The sequence below is a fragment of the Rhinolophus sinicus genome, linkage group LG06, assembly GCF_036562045.2.
Source record: "Rhinolophus sinicus isolate RSC01 linkage group LG06, ASM3656204v1, whole genome shotgun sequence".
NCBI lineage: Eukaryota > Metazoa > Chordata > Mammalia > Chiroptera > Rhinolophidae > Rhinolophus > Rhinolophus sinicus.
In genome coordinates this window covers 156,622,887-156,643,359 of record NC_133756.1, presented here as the reverse complement: position 1 = coordinate 156,643,359, position 20,473 = coordinate 156,622,887, and the positions used below count along the sequence as shown (strand labels likewise).

The following is a 20,473-nucleotide window of genomic DNA, read 5'->3' as shown; positions in this document are numbered from 1 at the left end:
GAAAGACACAGACAAGAAATGAATAATACACGTAGTGTGACGGCCAGCAGGTGAGGAGCTACAGCAGGTAATGGGCACAGTGGGGGGCGGTGGGGGTGAGCCTGTCTTATACACCACCATCTGGGAAGGCCTCTCTAAAAGCTGACCTCTGAGCAGAGACAGGAATGAGGTGAGGGAGCCACCGTGAGAATACCTGGAGGAAGAGAGTCCTGGGCAGAGGGGACAGCAAGCGCAAACGTGGCTGAGCAACAAGAAGTTCAATATGGCTGGAGCAGAGAGAGCGTGGGCGAAAGTGGATGGAGGTGAGATCCGAAAGGAAACCAGAAGCCAGGTCTTACAGGGCCTTGGAGGTCATCAAAAGAACTCTGACTTTTATTTTCAGGTGGGAGCCACTGAAGAATGTCCCCTTAAAAGGAGCTGCTTTTACAGAGAACAAAGTGATGGTCATAGGTGGTGGTGGTAGGGGGTGGTGGGGGGTGGTTGGGTGAAAAAGATGCAGGGATTCAGAAGTACAACTCGGCAGTTACAAAGCAGTCACGGGGATGTGAAGCACAGCATAGGGAACACAGTCAGTAATATTGTGACAACTGTGTATGGTGTTGGCGGATACGGGACTCATTGAGGGGATCACTTCGTAAGTTATAGAAATGTCTAATCACTCTGCTGTACGCCTGAAACTAATAGAATGTTGAATGTCAATTGTAATTAAAAAATAAAAATTTAATAAAAAGTAAAAAGAGCTGCTTAAAATCTAGTAATTAGAAAAAAAATTAGCCCCTCCTCATAATCTCGACATTATTTCCAGCTCCCTGTTATAGGGGGTATGCTTTGCTTTATAGAATAATATTTAACTACATTTCTAAAATATATGTATATACTTAACACTTAATACAGTTCATCAATCCTGCATTTTCTAATTACTTAATTTTTTTTGTATTTTTATTAGTTTCAGGTGTACAAAACAATGTAATAATTAGAGATTTTCACCCCTCACAAAGTGATAACCTCCCCCTAACCTACTACCCCTCTGACATCGTATGTAGCTGTTACAATTCCATTGACTCTATTCCCTATGCTGTACTTCACATCCCATGATCATATATACATACATATGTACATATAAGGACATTCAATATTATTCTACTTCAGCTTCAGGTGTACAGCTCAGTGGTCAGGCATCTACACAGTCTATGAAGTGACCCCCCTGATAAGTCCAGTGCCCGTCTGACACCCTACATAATGTTTACAACATTATTGATTATATTCCCCATACTGCATTTCACATTTCTGTGAGTATTTGGTGACTACAAATTTGTACTTTCTAATCCCTTCACCTTCTCCCCCTCCCATCTAGCAACCCTCAGTTTTTCTTCTGTATCTCTGAGTCTAATTACTTACTTTAAAAGATAGTATCTTTTAAAAGCCCGGGGTGTTTGAAACTGCTTTCACCCCTAGATAAGGAAAGAAAAATCAAACAAAACAATTTCTGGGAAACTGGTCCATTGCCTGCCTAAAGTTAAACAACTTCAAAGAGCCTAGGCTGGAACCCAAGTCATGTCAACTTAATTAACTGCATATCACCTGGCAGATCCTCACCTGAGAGCCCAAAGGGGCATATGGTAAAGCTCAGCCCTTGAACCATAAAATGAGGTGGTGCCTTAGGAATCACCCAAACAGCAACAAAGCAATTGCTGATAAACGGAAGTTGTCTGGGTGTAAAATGGCCTCAGGGGAAGTCTCGTTTATACTCACACATTCACCAAACCGCCCGATGTAAAGACCCAGGATTTCGGTAAAGGGCACTTTATCATTGTTGCCTGCACTGATACCCAGCCCAAGTTTCTCATATGATTGTGCTGCCTACAAGTCACCTTCAGTCACCTTGGAGGGTCTTTAGTAGGTACACTTAGATAAGCAAATGAAAATTAGTAATGTCAGGGACAGAGAGGTCAGCACAGCGGTTAGGACTGGCTGGGAGCAGGGAGGAGGGCAGACTGCTCCACAAAGAGAAGCATATATAAGGGACAGAAGAGGGATATTCCACTTGCAAACACTGGGATTTGTGGATGGGACACGTGCACAGGACAAGAGAGAGAGGAATGGCCTGGTTTACCCTTTACCTCCTGAACCTTCTCTGGGCTATGGCTGGGACCAGCACCCACGCCCGAAGCTCATGCTGTGAGTATGGTGTGTTTCCCAAGCAGCTCAGGGAAGCAGAAAGCCCCGACACTGGGGTCTGCTGATGAGTGAGGAGTTAAAAATAGCAGTCACCGGAGGAGTTCCAAAATGGGTGAGTCAGGCTGCGAGTGTCTATGGTTCATCTTTCCTGACTTAATAGCATAAATTTTTTGCAAGGCAAGTCTATGTTTTTTTTGTATGTTTGTTTGTTTTGTTTTTTGGGGTTTTTTTGTGTGTGTGTTTTTACAAACAAAAGGAATGTATTCTCTCACAGTTTTGGAGGCCAGAAGTTTGACACCAAGTTGTCAGTTAGCAAGCTTGGTTCCTTCTTGGGGACTCTGAGGGAGAAGAGGTCTCCATGCTCTTAGCTTTGGTGATTGCTGGCCATCCTTAGTGTCCCATGGCTTGTGGCAGCATCACTCCAATCTCTGCCTCTGTCGACACATGGCATGCTCCCTGTATCTATGCATTGTATATTGAGTGATTGAAATACTGGTACAGGAATGATGGTGGATGATACAAAGACAGACACTCAATGGTTGTTCTGACCAAGTACCGCTACCAGTGGGAGTTTGGGGTACTCACTGAGGACAGGACATGTCCCAAATCTTTAATATTCATCATGTAAGAGAGAGAAAAAATGGATGCAAGGCAATCAGTGATTTCTAGGAATGTGCTAGAAATAACATGAACTGTGAGCCATAGTGCTTGAAATTGTTAAACGAGAAATCACTTTCTTAAAGATAAGGGTTATTTGAGAAGATGTAGGGACTAACTGGCCTCAAAAGCAAATCTCAGCGTTTTCTCCATTTCCCTTTAGTCATCGTCCCTAGAGGGGACATCCCCGGGGGGGACAGCAATGCTAACCTTGTCTCCTCCTAGAAGACCCAGCAAATGTGTTTCTGAGAAGAGGGATTGAGGGGTCTTGTAAATGGCTGTCTCTTCGCAGCTGTTCCCCCAGCGCAGAAGGCCTTAGTTAATGGTTTACAAGTGCTTATGGAGAGCTCGGTGACCCACTCAGCCTACCCCAACCCCAGCGTCCTGATCGCCATGAACCTGGCCGGAGCCTACAACTTGGAGACTCAGAAGCTCCTGACTTACAAGCTCATGGCCAGTGACACAGCTGGTAAGGACCCAGACCCCTCCCTGCACATGCTTCCTGAGTCTTGTCCACCCCCAGATCCCAACTCCCTGCACCCCCACCCCCGTGCTGCCTCTGGTCACACCTCAATCACCCAAACACCTCGGCCGACATTTCTGGAAAACACCTGGAAAGAAATATGTGTGAAGTCAGGTCATTCATAGAGGAGGGTGGTAACATACAAAGAGCTCTAGACTCGATGTGAAAAGAATGGGCTTCCGGTTCTCGCTCTGCCACTTAACCCCGTGACCTTGAACAGGTCTCTTGGTCCCACTCAACCTCATTTCCCTCATTTGCAAAATGCAGATGATTCTAATAACAATAACGCTAAACGTAATAATACCAAGGATAATAATAATCATCAAATCCCTGTCCTGCCTACCTCACAGGAGGTGACTTGAAGCTCAAGTTAGATAATAAAGTTGAAATCATCTTGCAACTGTGAATTTTCATATATGAATTTGTATGGGTGTTCTTGCTGCTTTTCTAAACAAACACCAGGGATTCTTGGGGGAGTCGTCAAGTCACACCAGAGGCCACTAGATTCAATGGCTTCCTGAATATTTCAATACTCCTATTGAATCTAGTATTGAATACTAGATTCAATACTCCTGAAGTATTTCTCCATACTTCTTTCCTTAAGAAGTCTGATCAAAAAATGATCTAATCACATTATTAAAAAACCAAAATGATCTGGAAAGAAGCAGAGAGATCAGCCTTGGTCCCTGGTGCTCTCTTCCCTGAAAATACCTTTAACTATTTTGTTCTCTGCTCTACAGACCTGACCATTGGTCAGCTAGCCCTCACCATTATGGCTCTCACCTCCTCCTGCCGAGACCCTGGGAATAAAGTATCAATTCTACAGAAACAAATGGAGAACTGGGCACCTTCAAGTAAGAGCTCATTGGAAGGGAAGGGAGAGTGAGGCAAATGCTCCTTCCTGAGACTTTTAAACCTGAAAGAAGAGGATGGGAGAGTGGAAAGTTAGGGAAGAGACACAAGGTCTCTTCCACTCAGGTTCCCTAAGCTAAGCCCCCATGGGAGATATTCACTTCCAATTGAAAATACACTAGAGAGGTGGCCGGATGGCTCAGTTAGTTAGAGCGCGGTGCTCATAACACCACGGTCACCGGATCAATTCCCACATGGGCCAGTGAGATGCACCCTCCACAACTACACTGAAAACAACGACTTGACTTGGAACTGAAGGGTCCTGGAAAAACACACTGTTCCCCAATTTAAAAAAGAAAAGAAAAGAAACTAGAAAAGACCACTAGCCTAGGGCCAGAAACTTACCATGGCATCACCTGCCTGAAGACAGCATCATCCCTTTTATTCCAGTCTCATGTCAGATGTTTTTATTCTGAGAAATATTGATAGTATCTTTAGCCTGGACAGGTTTTCTAGCAATGTCTATTCAAAAGGTTGGGCGTTTCTTTTTGTGCAAATGTCCTCACTATGGGAAGTGTTAGTCTTATGAAGGCCCTCTGTCCCCTTCCAAGGCCCCAATGCCGAGGCTTCAAGTTTCTATGGACCCAGCCTGGCAGTCTTGGCACTGTGCCAGAAGAACCCTGAGACCACCTTACCAATAGCAGCCCGTTTTGCCAAGACCCTACTGGCCAATTCCTCTCCCTTCAATATAGGTGAGTAGGTCACCACTTTCAAACGGCCCTGAGCTGACAACGTCAAGGGCACTGAATGATGGAGCTGGTGGGGGAAGTGGGAGTGGGGAGGAGGCGGAGAGCACGAAAATGTCTGTAGAGGGGAGCTATTTAACAAATGTTTGTTGAACACATGAATTCAGGAATAAATGAAAGGGAGATAGTAAAACATAGGAACCAGAACAATACATGTCTGGCAGGTACAGAATCTCTACTGGGGACAAGAAACATGTTACCAAGTCAGTTCGTCCCAGGCAAATTATTAAATTATTAAATCAATGTCTAGACTCAGCTCTTCCTGAACCCTCTCTTTTATCACTTCTGATGCTTCCACGCTATTCTTCTCAATGCTTCTCCTTAGAGCATCCAAATATTCTGTATTAAGCAGCTACTCTCTGAACACTAAGCCCATCAGTCTCCCCTTCCAGGAACCACTGGAGCCATCCTGTTCCTTCATTCTGCAAGGACATGGAGGCTTTTTCCTCTACAACACCACGCCCTTCCTGCATCTACTGATCCTTTCTCTGCATAACCCCCTCATTCATGGTCCCCGTTTCTCCTCCATCACTCTCTAAGCAGTAACGTCTTCTCAGGTTCCCCCCCCCATACGTGCCTCATCAGCAACCTCTCTCACTTTAGGCGTGTTCAGGACAAGTAGGTACATATTTACTTGAGTACCTTCCCTGTGGGTGAACAACAGACTGGCCTCTGTTTCCCATCTGGGGCATCTCTGCCACTTCAGGGAAATTTGCACATTTTTTACAACACTGGTATCAACAATTCTGTCACTTTTCATGAAGCCATGCAACTTTCAGATAGAGATTGCGGTGGGGAAGGGAAGATCAATGAAAGAAAAGATGCCGCCTGGCAAGCCTTTCACTTGTTCTGGTCTTGTTATGCCAGAGTTGGCGCATTCAGCCCACACATGTTCTCCCATGCAAATAGTGGAAAGGCCCCTGTGCTGGGTACTATGGGGGATGCAAAGTTTGCACCATCCAGGAGTTCACAGAGCACAGTAACACAAACAGCAGAGAGTGCCAAGATTGCACACAGGTACAAACAGCAGATGCTACAGGAGTTCAGAAAAGAGACTGCACCTGTTGTGCTGGGATGGCCAGGGAAAGCTTCTCTGACAGGTGGTGACGGCTGAGCCTTCTGGAACCAGTGACATTTTGAAAGATAAACACTGGGACAAGAGAAATGGGATTAAATATACTGCCTGTCTATGTTAATTAAAAGCATGAACCATGCAGTCCTACAGATCTGGGTCTATTCAGGTCCTGGCACTGCTACTTACTAGCTGTGTGGCCTTGGACAGTTACTTAACCTCTCTGAGCCTCCATTTTCTCATCCCTTATATGGAGATAATTATAGGTCCTATTTCACAGGTTGTCCTGAAGAGTAAAAGAGATAATGTACCTGGAACACAATAAATGTTAGTTGTTCATATCATTGGTGGTGGTTGTCTTATCCCCCTGTGATTCACAGACACGGGAGCAATGGCGACCTTGGCTCTGACCTGTATGTACAACAAGATCCCTGTAGGATCAGAGGCAGGTTACAGAATGCTGTTTGGGCAGGTACTAAAGGATACTGTGGAGAATATCAGCATGAGGATCAAAGACAGCGGCATCATCGGGGACATCTACAGTACTGGCCTCGCCATGCAGGTAAACACGTCACTGAGGCTCCTCGCTGGCTCCGTGCCAGTAAGACTGGGTTGTGGGCTCAAGAGACCAGGCTTCTGAGATCTCTGCGAAAGACCAGCTGGTGTACTTGAGGTAGATTCCTTGTGTCTCCTGTGCCTTGATTTCCCTACTGGTAAAATATAAGTAAGTGTTAATTCCTTCCTACCTCATAGGTAAAGTGTGAAAAGAAATCTACATGAACTCTTTCCCCTTCCTTGGGAAAAAAAAAAGAAAGAAATCCAAAAATGTATTGGTTTACTATTAATACTGACCAGTTTGTTCATAAAAAATATAGACGAATGAAAGTTTGGTATATAAAAATTAAGGATATTAAAGTAGGTCCTCAAAAAAAATATTGAATTGTCTGATTCCATCTTACTGGTCAGGTATTCTTTTTTCAGCCCTTTATCTTGATCCAAAAAAGAAGGGGCTTGAATTCAAAATGCTTTATGAAAATCATCTAAAGCTGACTGGACATCTAATCTTCATCAATCTCTGTTTCAGTCTTGACCTCATTTCAACCTCACAAGGAACCCTAATAAATGGCAGAGCCAGGTGTGCCTGGGAGCCAAGTCCGTACTCACCCTGCTTTTCCTTAGTGTAGCTTCCCAGGCTTGGATTCTATAAGATGCTGCTTCATACAGCTCCAAATACATCCCCCCGCTGCCCCCCGCACTGATTAGGGTTGATGAGGGCAGCAGTCTCCAGGGAAGACACACCAATGATAGTGGGAAGAGATAACCAACTAGAATCAGAGACTAAAGGGTCATTGTGGCCCTTCCAAATTAAGAAAGTATTTGTGCTCCAGAGTCTCAAAATGTCCCATGAGATTAATAGCAAAACTACATCATGACCTTCTCAACTCAGAAAGCCCAGGAAATAGAGACTCATGGAGTTACAATGCCAGCCTTAAACCTAACATAGCTCTGGACTAATGTTATTAATAGGAAAAAAAAATCCTTTTGGGGGGGGTGTGGGGGAGGAGGGTGGATGGAGACTCATATTTATATTCCACACGTTAAAAATTAGCAAAAGGTATAAATGGACTAAAAATTAGTTCATGCTAAACATAAGAAAATACAAACTCCCCACTCCAATGTGCCATGTGTAGGAGCAACTAATGAGAACAAAGTCAGTTTCTATGTCGTGTGATGGTCAATGAAATTTTGCCTTGGAGCAAAACTCTTTTGTTACGATGGCTGAATCATACACGATTCATGTCCCAGGGCTCAGGTCTAGAAAGCTTTGTGGAGGAACAAAGGCAGTCTGAAAGGGACATCAGACAGGTTGTAGTTATGACTCAATTAAAATAACCTTGCTTCACCTCAGCGCAAGACAGAGAATTGTTTGCTTTGGCTGATTTGGTTTGTGGATTCTGTCCAGGTTTTTATCACCTGCAAGATACACTCTGATAAGCTGTTCATGAAAATTAAAGCTTTGCCTATGAAAAGGCAGGACCTTATCCATATCCAGATATCATAGGCTATGTGGATTTCTTGTCAGTTACAACACAAAGCCTCTCCCTAACCTCTTACGGCCCATATTCAGAGTTTACCCAGGCAGCCTAAAGTCTGAAACTACCCAATGTCTAATATATAACCTTTTTCTAATCTAAATGTTCTGGTGTAGAAAAGCAAATGGCTCTGGAGCTATAACAACTTGAGTTTGAATCCCAGATCTGCACCATCTTAGGCAAACATTGAATTTATTTTAATTTCATTTCCCCTGTAGGAACAAGGTTGCAAAGACATAAATCAAATCACAGGCACAATGTGGTGCTCAATCATTGTTCACGGCCTCTCCCAGTAGAGTGGTGACATTAACCTTGAATGTCAGTCTTCATTCATCCTCTTCCAGGATGCGTAGGTCTTCACGTGGCCTAGACCACCCACATTGCTTCCCAAAGGCATGCATGCAGTATTTCCTCTGTTCCAGGATTTCTCCTGTTTTTCCATCAATAGTACCATGTATTCACGGTTCCTCTAATAGGAACTTGGAAAGGGGCCTGATAAACGTCTTTATGAGAAGTTACTAACGACTTCTCACAGCTTTATGTGTCACTCCTCTTTAGTGTTGGTGTTGGTAGTGTTACCCCAAGGGGGTACATCTCACTCAGTGGGACTTGGGAGGTGGGTATGGCAAGTGGACAAGATATGGTAGCTGATGCCCCTAAACCAAAGTGCCCTGTAAAGTGTCCTCTGACAAGAGCCATGGTTCATGACTGCCAAGGTAACAGTGATGGCTGTGCCCACCCACAGGGTCCAGCTGCTCACAGCACTGCCTCTGCCGCACAGCGCCATTTCTGACTCCCCCTCTCCCTTCTTCCACTTCCCATCTCCAGCTCCAGAGAAACTGGTCATCAGCAACCTCAGCCCATTAATATGCACTGGGGGCCGTGGCCAGCACAACCCTCCCAGGAGGGAGGTGAGGACCACATCTTACATATCACACATTACAAAACGATTTTGCACACCATCCCATGTGAACCTCAAATGACACCCCCCAAAAGTGGGCAGAAATTATTATTTCTATTTTACCTATGAGACATAAAACTCAGCAGAGTGAATTCCCTGTGTATTAATCAAGTCTCATTTTGCAAATAACAGAAACCCAAATAATTTTTGCTTAAGAAAAATGGAGACTTACTATTTTACATAAACTGGGGTGTCCAGGGCTAGATTAAGTAATTTCAGGATTAATCAGGAAAAAGGGCTCAAAGCACGATATTAGGACCACTCTCGATTTCATCTCTCGGGCCTGGTTTTCCTCATTCCCTCCTGCTCCACGCCTTCTTCAAAGTGGCTGAGGAAGATGGTCACGAGGAGCTCAAAGCTGACTCAGATGGTCCCAGCTGAGTAACCCCCGCAGGGAGGGGGGATGCTTCTCTCGCCCCATGTCCGTATATCAGGGAAGGACTCTATTAGTACGTGTGCCCACCAGTCACTGTCACCAAGAGGATGGCACTCCGTGATTATCCAGTCTGTCCACCCGTGGCCAGAGATGTGGAGCCTCTGGCTGAGAGTCTTGACACGATCACCAAGTATGGGAGGGGCCCACCAAAGGGAGTGCGGGACGATGCAAACGATGGCCAGGATGTGCTAGGCCAAAGCTCCCCGGAGCTCGCTTTGCCCCGCTCTCATCCTCGTTCTCCAGCCAAGGACTCTTATTAACACAGCAGCCCTAACAGTGTTCCCTGACTCTGAGTGCTGCACAGGTATTTGTTGCATCACTGCACGGAGCTAGGCGGTGGGGATGCCGCAGAGAACAAGACAGCGTTGGTTGTACCGATGCAGCTGCGGGTTGGACTCTGGGTGATCGAGTCTACGCCTTAGAAGGCATGTGAAGGCCAACTCTCAGCTACGCCGCATTCCTTCTCTCTCCCCAGGCTCTCTCCGTGACTCCTGAGCAACCTAACAAGGAGTGGAACTGCAAGAAGACTGTGGATACAATACTTAATGAGATTAAGCAGGGGAAATTCCACAACCCCATGTCCATTGCCCAAATCCTCCCTTCGCTGGAAGGCAAGACATACCTGGATGTACCGCACGTGTCTTGCAGCCCTGGTAAGAACTCTTAACCTCTGTCTCTCCTTATGTCATAAAGTGGCAACTTATGCCAGGAATGATCTGTGGGTCAATTTTACGTGGCATATAGGTTTTCTTATGTCTGTTACATCCACTGTAGGCAGAGCCACATCTGACTTCCAATCCCCAAGAATTGTGGGCTAACACACAGCCATACCGTCCTGCCCTCAGAATGCAGGCCTCATGTCTAGTTCATTCAGGACACATTCACTGAGCACCTGCTACAGGTAAAGCATTTTACGGGATGCTGATGGAGAGGGAAGACCCATGGTCCTAACAATCAAATAACATGTAACTTCATTCATTCATTTAACAAATGTACCAAACATAGTACATTATTTTATGATATCTGCTCTTTACAAAGTCAGGAGACATAGATGTAGGCAAAACTCACAATATTTGGAAGAATGAAATAAGTATTAAATAGAAATAAAAGCCGTATACAGTGCAAAAGCAAAGGAAATGTGAGCAATCGTTCAGATTGCCCGGGAGGCTTAGGAGAAGAAGAGCCGACTTTTCAGTCAAGCCTTGAAGACCTAACTACGAAGCCTTGGTGCTTGCAGAGCACCATAGGGATGGGGTGGAATCCTGGCGCACAACCTTTTTATTTGAAATATCTTTATTTTACCCAATTGAAAATATAACTGAGACTCTTAAAATTCAAACATTGCACAAATATGCAATTCAAAAGTGGGAATCCTGCGTAAAACCTTTCTCACGTCAGAGATAACTTGTCTTTGGTATAGATTCCTCCAACTCTTCTTTCTAATCAAATACTACTGTAAAGTATTACCCGCCTTACGTTGCGTGGACTTCCTAAGACAAGCGGAGATGAAGGAGCTCCTTGCCTGCCTCAGAGCAGCATCCACAAAGACCACTAGCAACCTGCTCCCAGTCATACCAGGCACGGCCACATCACCTAACTCCTTAGGCAGCTTCCCAGGGATTGCCCAACTTTAAGCAGGTGGCCACGGGGTCCTTCCTAGGAAGCTACAATAGTGGCCTAGGCGCTTTGTCACATGGTTGGTAACTTACTACCTTTGCTTCCAGATTCTTAGGGGAAGCAAAGTAAATGTTCGTTGTAAAACTAGCTGTCAGTTCTTCAGCTACGATCAGTTGTCTAGACTGGTAATGAGAGCTCCAGTTCCGCAGAGTGAGCCACAAAGCACCAAAACGCATTGCTACTTCTTGTAATGTTTCTGGGATGGGTTGCCAACAACAGACACTACAAAGAAGCTTCTACACTATTGATAATCTTTAACAAATTGGGTCTCTTTGCTCTTCACAGATCATGAGGTGCAACCAACTCTACCCAACTCTCTTAGTCCTGTCCCCCCCTCTGCAGCCAACATCACTGTCATTTACACCATAAACAACCAGCTGAGGGGGGTGGAGCTGCTCTTCAACGTGACCATCAATGTCAGTGTGAAAAGCGGATCAGTGCTACTTGTTGTCCTAGAAGAAGCACAACGCAAAAATCCCATGTTCAAGTGCGTGCTACAAGTGGCATTAGCATTCTCCCCAAGCCTAACCTCAATTCCCATTTTCTTTCTCTCCTTCCTTCATTTACTTACCTTTTTTTCTTCTTATGACTTAACCGATATCTCGTATGTAATAGTCCCTTGAGAGCCTGCAATCTCTTAGGAAAAATGAAATCATACAAGTCAATACGTGATATAGTTTTAAAAATAGGAACTCAAAGGACAGAGTCCATGGTGGATTTGAATAGTCAATGAAGGCTTGTGGCTTTGGACCACCTTCAAAGCATAGGTACTATATAGGAAAATATGAGAGGGTGGTGTCTAGGAAGAGGGAAAAGCTAGAACAAAGCATTCAAGACAGGAATGAGCAAGGAATTCCAGATCAGGGAGTCAGCCAGAAAAGAGACTAGAGAAGAGAACGCAGGATTTAAGGAAGTGAGTAATTTCTGGAAGGACAGGTTGGGTGATATTGTAGAAAGCTGGAAGTACCAGGCTAATATTGCAGGAAAGCTCTGCAAGTTTTTGAATAAGACACGTTATGCTGTAAAATGTTGCTTGTGTTTGAGAACGGGAGACAGGAAAAGAGCTAGACAGGAGAAATGACCACAGTGGTGAAGCTGTGACGTGATGAGGACTTCACCCAGGAGAAAAAGGCTCATGCCAGGGAAGATGTGCCCAGGTGTGAGCACTGGATGGGGGGGTCAAGACAAAGAAGCTGCAACACTATAGATAAGCATGTCAGGAACAGAGAATGTCTTTTAGAGAAGACAGCATAATTCCTCTAGACATGTTTGATTGTGGGTATTTGGAAGAGAAATGTTAGGAGCTTTTAGAGGTAAAATGGGAGTCCTAGAAAAGACGTCAGGACAGGCAAAAGAGACTGGACCGTCGTCTGATACAGGTAAGGATCAAAGTAAAGGAACTGTGTAGAAGGTGGCAGATACAGTGCTCCCAACAAAAGCAGGAGACACAGCTAGTTATTCCCACTTTACAGACAGAACCACGTAGGTCCAAAGAGGTTAGGTAATATTCCTAAGGTCACATAATGTGTAACTAATAGAGTTGAGATAATTAATAGGTTTGAATGACTCTGAAGCTCTTGTTCTTTCCACTGCCCTGTTGGGAAAGGGCAGAATACAGAAATAAATAACAGAGAAAGTTAAACTTTGGGGAATGTTTATAGTTTGCAAAAAGAGGAAGCAGTAGAGAAGTATGGAGAAAACTAAACTATAGGAGTACAGGGAAAATGCTAGCTCATGGAAAGAAAAAGAGAAGATACTTTCAAAGGAAAGATGACAGGACCCAAATTCTGTAGAGAGATGTCAGAAGAGTGACAAAGGCCAAGGAATTGACAACTGAGTGACATGTGGGATCTATTCCACAGGGATAGGTTAAGTCACATGTCTGCTGCCCACAGCCCTGCTCCATAACTTCCCTAATTTCTTTAGACAGGTCAGGATAAAAGCCGCATTTCAAGAATACTTAATTTGCAAATAACGCTCTCACTATACTTTCCTTCTTCTTGAGCTTAGCTTTAATTCTGCCTGATTTTTCTTTTTCTGACTGGAATGTAACAATATACATAGTAGAAATGTTGAGGGGGGAAAAGCATAAAGAAGAAAACAAAGCCTCTATAATCCATCCACAATATAATCACTATTGCTATCTTTTATCATTTTGTAGGTGTTCTCTCTGTATTACAACTAGTTATGATCTATCATACACATGGGACAGAGAGGTTTCATAAAATTTGTATCCCACATTTTTGCTTAACATTATTGCATAAGCCTTTTCCCATGTCACTGAAAATTGTTGAAAAATAGAGTTTTCATAACTGCAAAATATCCAGTGTTGGATATTCATTCCATCACTCACCTAATTATTTGCCCATTGTTAGACATTTACATTTTTTAAATTTGCTTATTGACAGTTTTCTTCTAAATTAATGCATTTTAATTTTATTTAATTCCATATGATTTCAGATTTATTAGTCATTTGCTTTGTCTCTTTTAAGCATGATTTATTGGATCTTTAAAGCATTTAAATGTCTCTGTCCCTTTATCTTAACTCTTTATTGCCTGACCTAAAGTGACATATTAATCATATATGATTTTATTCTTACAGATTTGAAACCACAATGACATCTTGGGGCCTTGTCATCTCTTCTATCAACAATATAGCTGAAAATGTGAATCACAAGACGTACTGGCAGTTCCTTAGTGGCAACAAACCTTTGAATGAAGGTAAAAGAAAAGCAATGTGGGCATTTCCTCCATAGTCTGAAGGCTACATTCTTCTGTTTCCTTATTTCATTTGTTCATTCATTTGATAAATAAATAATTGTGAGATTGTATGTGTATATATACAATGGTTACATATATATATACATACACAAATATATTATAAATATATACAGTGATTAGATAGATGATAAATGATTGATAAATGACAGATAGGTAAAGATAGACAAATAGATTATAGATACATAGATAGATACATAGATACATAGAATGTATGGGGAGCTATCTAAAATACCTTTTTTTTTCAAATCAAGAATCCTGACTTCACTCTGAGCCAGTATGAAAATATCCAGTGAACAACAAAAGTGGATTGATTTGCTTAAAACAACAATGGTTAAAGAAGCAAAAAGCAGATAATGAAAGAGAGACACAAAAAAAACAGACAGAAAAGTTAGTATGTGAGCTAAGAAGATGGCCAGGTTGGGGTTAAAAAATTAAATGTGTAAAACAAAAGCACAGTGAATTCATAGCCAGTGAGAAAACAAATGTGAGGGATAAGAATAGCTATTTGTGTAGTGCTGTTATGTTTTATTCCACATATCAACTCTGTAGATATTAGTAACTCTCTTTATACAGAGAAAGAAACTAAGCCTTAGAGACATAAAAGGGACTTGTACAAGACACACATCTAGCGTGTGACAGAGCAGATAGTCAAGCCCAGGATGAGAGAGTTTTCTATCACAGCCTCACTCTGTTCATTCTTCACCTTCTTGTGTTGTACATTCTTCAAAGAGAGGAATGTTTGTACGTGCATTTTGTGTGGGGAAAATGGGAAGAATAAATCTCAGAGTTCAGGAAAACTAACATTCTTTAAAATTTTTGCACAAAAACTAAACTATCCTCCGACATAAAGGCCAATGGCATATGGTTTTGGCTAAGGATGGTGTTACCTAATTAATCTGATGTTAATTGTCACCAAGCAGAGAGATATGAAGCCAAAGAAAGTCACAGCAGAGCCAAGACTGTGGCTTTGTAAAGATGCTTCAATAATCAGATTACAATGGGAGAGATGTTTTTCTTAGAGTCTATCATGTATTTAACAAATTCTGGCCAGTCAGAAGTTGTGGAATTGCATCATATAAGGATCTTGCAGTCACATGGGCCTTGGTTAGAAGCTCCTTGTCTTATTTACTAGTTGCATTAGGCAAGTAATGATTCTTCTCTGAGTCAGTTTACATTTCATGGGTTATGGTGAGGATTAGAAATAATGTGTTTAAAATGAGTAAGTACAATGTCTGACGCATATATAGCATTTGTTCAAAAATGCTATTCATTATTATTAGTTCTTCTACTGCCTTCATCTCAAAAATTGCTTTGGGAACTTACAAGTAAATCAGGCTTATTCTCACGTCTGCCAATTACTTTTATTTTCTGAAGGAAGGAATGGTAAACAGAAAGGCCTCTGAGATCCAAAAAGATCTGAAACTGGCATTGTCATTTTTTCTGACGCCTGGTGACTTGCAAGCTGGTCACCAATACTACCACCATCTATCTTTCCTGCCCTGAAAAGACAAGCATTTTCAACCCACTGCCCTTCCTTATTTCTTACAAAATCTTCAAAAGTGAACACGAGCTCCTGCCTTGAATGCTCTAACATCGGCTTAAACAAGCCATTTTAACAATAACCATCATTTATTGCACATTTATTATGTGTCAGGTACTGTATTAAGCAGCTGGCAGTCATTATTTCTAATCCTGAAAATAATTCTTCAGGATAAATATTATTAGAGCAATTGTACTCACATATAAGAGGAAAAGGAGGCTCACACAATTTAAGGGGCTCACCCAAGACACGCTCCACGTGGCCACCTCGAGCCTGGAAACAAGGACTCCCTAAATCTCAATCACGTGCTCCTTCCATACTCACCAAGCTGCACACTCCATGATCACTTAACTCCTGTAACGATGGGCTGATCCTGTGGGAAGTGGGGGTGCTCATATGTACCATGGTCACCTCGTGTTTCTCTGCTTGTTTCCAGGAGTTGCTGACTATATCCCTTTCAACCATGAGCACATCACAGCCAATTTCACACAGTACTAGGGACGAGGGGGCCGGTTTCTGGTGAACTTCTCCAAAGGATGGCTGGAATTTTTCATCATTTCAAATCTATGCAGAACAGTGGACATCTACAGTGGTACCAAACTCCTGGTAAAAACATGGAAACCCCTGTGTTGAATAAATGATGTAAACTTCTCCAGAGTCTCAACATCTGTGACCCACCCATGAAAAAAAAGTCTGGCTCCTCAAGGCAATGACTGCCAGTCGTCACTTAAACTGAGGGTGACGGGAGATGGGAGAGCCAGGTTGATGTTTTTGGAGAGCGTTCTGATCTTCTCAATTAATTAACCAACATACTCCTTTATTTCTACAAATGAAATATTTCAAAAACTCCCATTTTTGTTTCTTATACCAAGTACTTCTTTTCAAATCACTTAGTTAAACATATATACTTACATATATACATGAAACGGCCAGTATTACTTCATATGAGACCCACAGATCGTTCAGGAGTTGGTAAATGATGTTATGTCATAACTCTCCCCTTCCATTTCCAATATTTGTCCTGGGTAAAATCAAGTTTAAAATGTATACTTTATATAACCTATATATAAACATATATTTAATATATAAATATAATTTGTATTTAATACGTAATATAAATATTAATATATTTTACATACTAAATTTTTTATATATCGAATATAGATCTAGATCTACAAACCCACTAATAATGTATAAGTGACAATTTTAAGCTAATAATGTATAAATGACAACTCTAATCTCTGTTAGTAGGAGTCAACACTGGTACGAACCTTCTAGGGAAGGATACGGAAATTTGTATTAAAATACCTAAAATACACTCAACTTTGACCCCCTAAAAGCCCCAATTCTGAAAGTTATACAAAGGGAAGAATCCTATGAGGACATATAAGAATCAAAGATATATAAGAATCAAAACGTCCGCTGGTGCAACATACAGATGATGTATTATAGAATTGTACACTTGAAACCTGTATAATTTTATTAACAGTGTCACCCAATAAATTTTTACAAAAAAAGAAAAAATACGTCTGCTGGGACAATTAGAGAATGAACCTTAGATACGCAGCCTCAATACACTTCCTAATGAACCCCAGAAGCAGACCAACTTAACTGCCCTGTCACAGGTTGCGCCTTCTGGCATCTCAGAGCAGGAACCAGCTCTCTGGTAACAGTCTGGCTTCCAGAAGAAAGAGTTGTGAACCACACAGGCCCAGGTTCCCATCCCAAACATACCTATTGTACCCTAGAAAAAGGCCAGGACTGTTACAGTAGTGGAAGGAACCCTTAGGGCGTGGTGAGTGCTCTCTCATAATGTTTATAACACAGAAAAATGGAAAGAATCTATATGTCCAACAGGAGAGCAATGGATAGGTAGACCCTGGTGGACGCATATGATGGGGTATTTAAAAGTCACCAAAATTCATGTTGAAGATAAACACTTGCTAACATGAAGAGACATTCATGTGAAGGAAGCAAACAACAAAACTTTGTAATGTCACCCACACCAGAGTGTTATAGTGACTCTAATAATATGTTTATAAAGGCCAGAAGTAGGGATCTAACAATGTACCTCTGCATGATAGAATTATTGGTGACTGATTTTGTTTGTTCACTTCTGTTTTCCAAGTTTTCTCCATTAGATACATAATCATTGAGCAACTTGGTAATGGGAAAAAAGCTATTTTAAACAAAAATAATTTTTTCTTATTTAACATAAATTGGGCAATGAAAGGGGTGTGTGTGTGTGTGTGCCTGTGTGTGTGTGTAAAAGAATCCCACCCCCAAGTTTTGCTCTAATGATAGAAATTAGAGGAATGAGAGAGCTCCGTGGAAGACAGTAAAGAGAGGGAACCACAGGGTGGTTTCATGTATGAAAACCTCAGTTTAGCTACCTGCCTAGTAATTAACTGTGTGTATTCATTTGTATTGGCAGGCTTGGGGGGCAGAGACATGAGGCTGACATTAGATCTGCTATGACAAATTGCAATTCCGCTTTGAGTGTAGTCTGTCTCTTTATTACATAACACTCAAAACTGCATTGGGTTAAGGTTTCAGTGACTATAATAAGCACTTTTGTGACCTCTACTGGCCATGGCTGGTAAAGCCTAAATTTTCAGGGGCGTGTCAATTATGCAAATTTATGAAAATGTAGGGAAGATTAATACCAACTACTTTTCTTCCATTTAAAAATTGTGTGCGATTGTACTTGCATTTAACCAGACAGATGAATGACCTATAGTAAGTACATGATTGAAGAGAACATGATTGATAATGAAGTGGAACTGAATACATAATTCCTATAGCCCCTTCCAACTGAGACCCTATAATTCTTTGAAATAGCAAAGAATTTAGCTCAGAAGTGCAAATGGCTATGAGAATTAAAAGAAGAACAAGAATCCTGGCTGAGAAAATAAAAATGGAAAAAGAGAAAGAATGAAACTTAACGAAATGATTCTAAACCTTGAAGACCAAACACAAAACATAACAATGATTTCTTTTTGTAAAGTGAACTTGACCAACATATACAAAAATATGTAATAAAGTGACAATAATTAAAACAGTATAGCACTGGTTTCAGATTAGGAAGAACACAGGAATGAAATAAAATGTCAAAAGTTACCAAAACAACTGTGTGGGAATTTAGTACATTATAAAGTCACATATTAAATGAGAACTTTCAACTTGGAAAAAGAATTATGTTGGATTCCTACTTCTGGTCTTTATACGCATATTATCAAAGTCAAAAACTCTTAAGGAAATTAGTGGCAGATTTTACTACATAATAAGTGGTCAGACCTCCAAAAAATGAAAGAACATATTGATTTATTGTGGTGTAACCATTCATAAGAATACCATGGATATATATAGTCTGTGAATGCCAAGACAAAAACAAGAACAACAGTTGACACTGTTCCTTCTTCTTGGCCAAACAATTAAGAAGTTGATCCATTCTTTGTGCCCATTGACTTACTCAATGAGAAATGCTGGAAATAGCTCTCCTGTAATACTAAGTCCCCATGTTAGGGCTAAATCTAAGTTAGCTTTAAAGCTCTGGAATATGTATAGACACATTAATTTTTCTCATGGTAGTAAAGTTGACGCTCAATAGATATTTGTTGAATGAGTGAAGACTTTTTTGTTCGTCATGTTCACCACTATTATCTATAAAATAGGACTCAAATAAGATAATCTATGTGTTCATGAAGGCCCTTTGTTAACAGCAAATCACTTTAATAGTTAATTATTAATATGTATTAGAGGTGTTTTTTGTTGTGGAAAAACATATGATACCATTGTCCTTTTATAAATGCTCTACACCATATGGAGGCTAAACTGATGAAGAAAGTAATATTATCTAGCCCCTTAAGAAGGTTTTGTGAGCTTCCTGGGGCAAGGAAGTTCCATGGTGATTTATTACAATATGATATTATCATTACCGTGTTTCCCCGAAAACAAGACCTAGCCTGACAATCAACTCTAATGCGTCTTTTGGAGCAAAAATTAACATAAAACCCAGTCCTATTTTACTATACTATAACATAATACCAGGTCCTATATTAATTTTGCTCCAAAAGATGCATTAGAGCTTTTGGATTGTCTGGCTAGGTCTTATTTTCGGGGGAAACAGGATGGGATCTGATAAACAAAACCCCAATCTGTTAATTAAAATGAGATGGCACTCACCCGTGTGTGCACGCACGTGCCATTTATGTCAACAGCCAGACCTGGAACTAGACTATAGGTTTAACTCTGGATTTTAAACTAAGAAAGATTTAAAAGTGAGGTGCTAGGTAATTTTTACATAGATGGAAAAAAACATAAATCCCAGTGGATGTAGGCCTGAATTTCCAGAAACGATACCTTGTACTTATACTCAACTCACTAAAATTTCAAAGTGCTCAGAGCTGATTGTCAAACTTGAATAGGCATTGGAGTAACCTGCGGAACTAGTTCACAAGCGGAATTAGCCTCACTGTGTTGGTTTATTTGTACCTATAGAAAGTCCTTCCTTCTATTCATGCAATTAATTATTCCCCTTCCCTTTCTCATAAATACCCCTTGTCTTCACCACCTAATGGTTACACTATGTAGGTTTCTTCATGAATCACTGCTTCCTAGAATTACACTTCTTTTTGGATCTCAAATAAAGGTTTGTTGCCTCTTACCTTGACATTTTTATTTTTAGGTTAACAGAACTAAGTAGCTATGTGAATACCGCCTGCCTCAGCATCTACTCCGCGGAGAAAACTTCCCCGCCTGCCGCCGTCACCCAGGTAAGAACTCCAGGTCGGACGCGGTCGCCAGAGGGCCGACGGGGCGCCTGGCGGACCCGCAGGAATGGGCACCGGAACCCAAGCGCAGAGGCTCGGGTTTCTTCCGCTTCCGTCGGACTCTG

General features: G+C 41.7%; 1 protein-coding gene and 1 long non-coding RNA gene across 2 annotated transcripts; one reads left to right on the top strand and one right to left on the bottom strand.

Annotated features, from left to right (window-relative positions):
• The first annotated feature begins 2,099 nt into the window (after window positions 1–2,099).
• On the top strand, window positions 2,100–16,144 carry CBLIF (cobalamin binding intrinsic factor). The gene is made up of 9 exons (XM_019754079.2): window positions 2,100–2,178; window positions 3,128–3,304; window positions 4,099–4,212; window positions 4,822–4,962; window positions 6,469–6,650; window positions 10,054–10,231; window positions 11,541–11,742; window positions 13,858–13,976; window positions 16,013–16,144. The coding sequence occupies exons 1-9, from the start codon at window positions 2,100–2,102 to the stop codon at window positions 16,072–16,074; spliced, it is 1,254 nt and encodes a 417-aa protein (XP_019609638.2). The 3' UTR covers window positions 16,075–16,144.
• On the bottom strand, window positions 8,366–20,424 carry LOC109459541 (uncharacterized). Its single transcript, XR_012497597.1, has 4 exons — window positions 20,244–20,424; window positions 16,489–16,597; window positions 15,901–16,179; window positions 8,366–10,105 (listed from the first exon to the last, which is right to left on the bottom strand). It is a non-coding gene; the product is annotated as an uncharacterized LOC109459541 (long non-coding RNA).
• Between the last annotated feature and the right edge of the window lie 49 nt (window positions 20,425–20,473).

Excerpts from the sequence above, each read along its gene's own strand:
- CBLIF (XM_019754079.2), top strand. The coding sequence starts at position 2,100 with ATGGCCTGGTTTACCCTTTACCTCCTGAACCTTCTCTGGGCTATGGCT. Across the intron at positions 2,179-3,127 it reads CCACGCCCGAAGCTCATGCT|CTGTTCCCCCAGCGCAGAAG; the intron begins GTGAGTATGGTG and ends GTCTCTTCGCAG. Across the intron at positions 4,963-6,468 it reads TTCCTCTCCCTTCAATATAG|ACACGGGAGCAATGGCGACC; the intron begins GTGAGTAGGTCA and ends TGTGATTCACAG.